Genomic DNA, 5,808 nt, shown 5'->3' with positions numbered 1-5,808 from the left:
TCATATTACTGTGTTCAGCCAAAATAAACCAACACATGAGTCAAATGAGCCTTGATTGTTTTGTTTAAACAAGAAAATCTAATGATTCACAGAAAATGTTCAGTAACATCCAGATGAATGTCAGGACCCAAAGTTGCCTAGCAGAACATGGTATTGTATTGAGATGATCAATGTTCTTCAAGCAAGCAAAGCACTGCACTGAAATTTAAAGGGGTATAAACGAGTCCGAAAATGATTTAAATATACGACTTTTTTGCCTGCAATTTCTGCAGACAATTAGGATTACAAATACTTATTTTTATTTAGGAGTAATTTTCCTAGCAGACCTCTTGAATTCATAAAATGCAGATGAAAATGCATAAATTGCAAGAGGAAAATTATACACACACAAAAAAAAAAAAAAAAACAAAAACAAAACAATAAAAGCTGTGACAAGCTTTTATTGTTGCAGCCCTCTTGAACTCATCATCCTTATTAATGTCATCATTGTCACTGTCCAGCTGGATTATATTGTGTAATACTGCACACACAGCAATGATGTTGCAAACAAAAAAAAGGTCAGCAGTGCAGTTACAGTGTAGGAGTGGACCAATACTTTGGCATGTGGACTGGAGGAGGAGGGGATCAAACCACCAACCTTCTGGTTGGTGGGCGAACGCTATACCTCCTGGGCCATAGCTGCAACACAACACAACACAACACAACACAACACAACACAACACAACACAACACTAGTGAGTATGGGGAGAAGAGAGGGAAAGGACCTGCTGTGATGTGCACCTGGATGCCACATCAACCAGAAGCTTCCTGAGGTTTCACTTATTCAAACAATAAGCTACACCAGTGATCATCAACTGATCACATCCAGCCTACCCCTCCTTGCTTATTTACATAGTGTTTCTTAAAAAGGATTAAGAAACACTGTATTACTGGAAAAAGGAAAAGATGCATGGGTGTTGGTGAATTTTATAAAACGTATTGCTCACTGCCTTGTGAAACCAGACAAGTGAACCATGTGACAACACATTGTCATCGATCAAACAATATAAAAGCAGCTGCAGGGATCCTACAGATCACAGCTTTGGAGACAGAGAGACAGAAACCAGTCAGCCCACCATCCCACCACCAGTGACCAACCAACAGAGATGGCGTGTTTGGAAGACAGACTGAAGGCCTGCGAAGAGAAGATTGCAGACCTGATGGGAAAAGGTAAAATAAAACTTCTCAGTAATGACTTTAATGAAGAATGTATTTAAGAGCAACTTTAGTTTTGATGTTGCCAGTTAATTGACATGACATATAGAGACAACTATTCACACTCCCACACTCCACAACCTACAAGTTTCTCTGTAAGCAGTTGGGTACTGTGATGAAATACACAAGTTAAACAGAATAAAACTGCTTTGAATGTTTTGTTTTACACAGAGAAAACCATGGTGGCATTCAGTGCAGCAGCAGAATACGGTGGTGCCTATGGCCCCTTCGATGGAGACACCACTCTGGTTTACAACGCCCTGATTGCAAACACTGGTGATGCCTACAGTGCATCTACAGGTAAATACATCACGTGCAGCCACACCTACAATCAGCCACCAAATTGCGTACATCACCAGAAACCCATGAATATCCTCTTGTTTCCACAGGTGTCTTTACTGCACCTGTTGAAGGTGTTTATTGTTTTATCTTCTCCTACCATGCTGGAGGACACAAATTTGCACACCTAGCACTGCTCAAGAACGGCGAGGCGGTTATTAGGACGTCTGATCATGCATCCGCCGACACAGCTGATAATGGAGGAAATGCAGCAGTCCTGGAGCTGAAGACAGGGGACCAGGTGAATGTTCTCCTGGCTGCAGGCTCTCATGTTTGGGCATCAAGTCACCACACCACCTTCAGTGGGTTTCTGATCCATCAAATGTGAGAATTGGCATTTCAAGGTCTTTTGATGATGACAAAGTAGACTCTGTTCTGCATCTCTTAATCAAGCAGCAATAATGTACTGTAAAAACATAACTGTGTCACAATTTGATCCAGGATCAAACAACAGAGATTGTGATATGGTTGGAGATATGAATGTTGGTTTTGTCTCTCATGCAGGTGAATTGTTGTTGGTTTGATGATAATCTGAATGAAGCATCTCGTCCTGGCATTTAAAACAAAAGAACTCTCACTAAAGCAGAAGAAGAGATGTAACCTGTACCACTGACACACAAACAATACTGTTTTTGCAACTATTTGTTTTTCTGCAATTATACTCACTTCACTGGTGAGTATTTATGGCTGTAGGATTTTGGTCTTTTCGTGGGATTTGTTAAAAGGAAAAACACAGAACACAGTCAACATCACTGAGATGACATTTTCTCTGGATTCTGATGTTTGATGTTAATGTTAGTGTTTCTTAACAAATATTGGGAACCACTGGAAAAAGAAATTTGAATTTTTGTGAATTTTACAAAACGTATTGCTCAATGCCTTGTGAAAACAAACAAATGGTACATTCTCTCATCAGCACCAATTCTCTGTCATTGGTTAAGGCTGGCATGTGACAACATATTATCACCAATCAAACACCATAAAAGCAGGTACAGAGATCCTGCAGGTCCCACTACGAGTGATCAACCAACAGAGATGGCATGCTGGGTAGACAGACTGCAGGCCTGCGAACAAAAGATTGCAGACCTGATGGACCTTAACTATCAGTTCAGTAAGAAATTCAACCTACAAGTAAGCTATAAGTTAAGCAGAGTAGAAATGTTTTGGATGTTTTGTTTTACTGTTTTGGTCTACAATAAACTGCTTGCAGACGTCGGTAATGCCTACAGTAACTCTACAGGTAAATACATCATATGCAGCCACAGCCATATTCACTCATGTTGATTGTGTGGTTTGAGTATTGTTGAGACATTTTCCATACAGGTTTAATAAATATACTTTACTGTGCCTGTTTGAAGTTTTACCTGTTGCAGTTCCAGACCAATAAAAAATGGCAAAACTCTCAAACAAGATCCACTAATCAGTCCTTATTAATGTCATCATTGTCACTGTCCAGCTGGATTATATTGTGTAATACTGCACACACAGCAATGATGTTGCAAACCTTTAAAGTTCAGTTGAGATCAGCGGTGCAGTTACAATGTAGGAGTGGACCAAACCAAACACAAAAAATAGTCGGATCGACCACTCAAAGCGTTTCACACCACATATCACATTCACCCATTCAAACAGCACTTATTCTATACATGTATGTGTAAGTGCTCACACATCGGGGGTGATTTTGGGCTGCATTTGGGCTATCTTTCCCAAGGATACTTTAGCATGCGGACTGGAGGAGGAGGAGCTTGATGGGTGAACGCTATACCTCCTGGGCCATAGCTGCAACACAACACAACACAACACAACACAACACAACACAACACAACACAACACTAGTGAGTATGGGGAGAAGAGAGGGAAAGGACCTGCTGTGATGTGCACCTGGATGCCACATCAACCAGAAGCTTCCTGAGGTTTCACTTATTCAAACAATAAGCTACACCAGTGATCATCAACTGATCACATCCAGCCCACCCCTCCTTGCTTATTTACATAGTGTTTCTTAACAAGTATTAAGAAACAAATATTAAGAAATTCTTAATAAGTATTAACAAACACCGTATTAATAGAAAAAGGAAAATTGCCTTGTGAAACCAGACAAGTAAACAACACAATGCTCTGTGAAACCCCAAGATCACATTTTCCCACCACCATAGATTCTCTGTAATTGGTTAAGAGCAGAAAATGCCAACACATTGTCATCGATCAAACAATATAAAAGCAGCTGCAGGGATCCTACAGGTCACAGCTTTGGAGACGGAGCAAAGACAGAAACCAGTCAGCCCACCATCCCACCACCAGTGACCAACCAACAGAGATGGCACAACTGGAAGCCAGAGTGAAGGACTGCGAAGAGAAGATTGCAGAACTGATGAGAAAAGGTTGAATGAAATTTTCTCTTTAATGACGTTAGTGAAGAATGTGTTTAAAAGCAACTTTAACTTTGGTGTCGCCAGTTAATTAACGTGTGAGAAAATGATGTAGAAATGATTTTTAAGAAGAAATAGTGATAATATGTTAAATAATAAATTCTATGGTAAAGTATGGATTTCAATGCTTTTTATACTGACCTCAGCAGAAAACCATTGGCTGCTTGGAGCAGTTTAGAGATGCAGCGTAAAACACCGTGGCAGCAGACGCTGGGTAAAACCTATCCATTTTTAATAGTACAGGTTAATCGGGAAGTTACACCTGACGTCATTAAGTTACTCCTGAAGTTACCCTGATAAGACAGTAACATCGCTTCATAGTACAGGCCTCAGAAAACAAACAACGAACCATTTCACATGGCTCGTAGAGACTCTGATGGACTTCTCTGATTGACTGTCTTTATGTCTAGTAAAGCATAAAATCATAAATTAACATTTTCAAAGGATAATTTACATGATGACTTAGGTAAAGATTCAATGAGGAATTAAACCTACAAGTTGCTCTGTAAGCAATGTGTGTACTGTGATGAAAAACACAAGTTAAACAGAACAGAAATGTTTTCAGTGTTTTGTTTTACACAGAGAAAACCGTGGTGGCGTTCAGTGCAGCAACAGAATTCGGTGGAGCCTTTGGACCCTTTGATGAAGACAAGACTGTGGTCTACAATATGCCGACTACAAACATCAGTAATGCCTACAATACATCTACAGGTAAATACATCATACACAGCCACACCTATGATCACTCATGTTGATAGGTTGCTTTGAGTATTGTGACATTTAAATTCATTCTATACAGGTTTAATGAATATACTGAAAATACTTCAGACTTAATAATCCATAATAAGAATTTTATGTAAATGCAATTTATATATATATACATTTTATTCAGTTCAATTTCAGTTTATTTCATGTCATTTTCACTTACACAAACTGTTTATTTGTGGATATAGTTTTGTGGTGTTGTAATATACATGAGTGGTTTAGCCTTTGATAACAGCTCAGTTCTTTCTGAACCACTATGTTCTGTGTTGTGACAGAAACTGGAGTATTTTAATTTGATGCACTCATACTGAGAATGGGTACATCTCAGCAGAAACCCATCAATCTGATATCTTTGTGTTTCCACAGGTGTGTTTACAGCACCTGTTGCAGGTGTTTACTGCTTTGCCTTCTTCTTCCGCGCTGAAGGAGATAATGCAGCAAAGCTGGTACTGGTGAAGGATGGCCACAAGATTGTTGCAACATCTGATGACAGATGCCGCAATGACACGGCTGATAATGGAGGAAATGCTGCCATTGTGGAGCTGAAGAAAGACAGCGAGGTGTATGTGCGCCTGGTTGCAGGTACTCATGTTTGGGCAGGAGGCCAGTACACCACCTTCAGTGGTTTTCTGCTCCATCAAAATTGAGAATTGATGACTCCAGAAAAATGATGAAAAACCTGAGATCAACGATTCATCTACAGTGAAATTAAAATTCAGATGATACAGATACAGGTGACTGTTGCTGTCATATTACTGTATTCAACCAAAATAAATCATCACAGTCAAATGAGTCTTGACTGTTTTGTTCACTGTGTCATTTGTGTCCCATTAAATCAGTCGTTCACACAGCACCGTCCAACTTCTACCTGTGGACATGTTGTTGTGTTGTTTGTATGCACAAAATATCATGTAATGTTTTCTCAAGTTATCAACTTCCAACTTCTTGTACTGGAACGTCGTCAGCTCAGGAATTAAGTAATTCCCAGGTCAACCACAAGTTTATTGAAAGCCAGAAGGAT

The 5,808-nt window shown here is 39.6% G+C and overlaps 2 protein-coding genes across 2 annotated transcripts; both read left to right on the top strand.

Moving 5' to 3' along the window:
* The first annotated feature begins 1,042 nt into the window (after window positions 1–1,042).
* On the top strand, window positions 1,043–1,936 carry LOC108890742 (complement C1q-like protein 4). The gene is made up of 3 exons (XM_018687734.2): window positions 1,043–1,209; window positions 1,426–1,554; window positions 1,644–1,936. The coding sequence occupies exons 1-3, from the start codon at window positions 1,146–1,148 to the stop codon at window positions 1,919–1,921; spliced, it is 471 nt and encodes a 156-aa protein (XP_018543250.1). The 5' UTR covers window positions 1,043–1,145; the 3' UTR covers window positions 1,922–1,936.
* Window positions 1,937–3,839: 1,903 nt separating this feature from the next.
* LOC108890741 (complement C1q-like protein 4) lies at window positions 3,840–5,580 on the top strand. The gene is made up of 3 exons (XM_018687733.2): window positions 3,840–3,974; window positions 4,605–4,733; window positions 5,154–5,580. The coding sequence occupies exons 1-3, from the start codon at window positions 3,911–3,913 to the stop codon at window positions 5,432–5,434; spliced, it is 474 nt and encodes a 157-aa protein (XP_018543249.1). The 5' UTR covers window positions 3,840–3,910; the 3' UTR covers window positions 5,435–5,580.
* The last annotated feature ends 228 nt before the right edge of the window (window positions 5,581–5,808 follow it).

The sequence above is a fragment of the Lates calcarifer genome, linkage group LG14 (genome assembly GCF_001640805.2).
Source record: "Lates calcarifer isolate ASB-BC8 linkage group LG14, TLL_Latcal_v3, whole genome shotgun sequence".
Classification (NCBI taxonomy): domain Eukaryota; kingdom Metazoa; phylum Chordata; class Actinopteri; family Centropomidae; genus Lates; species Lates calcarifer.
This window is presented reverse-complemented; position numbering and strand designations above follow the sequence as displayed.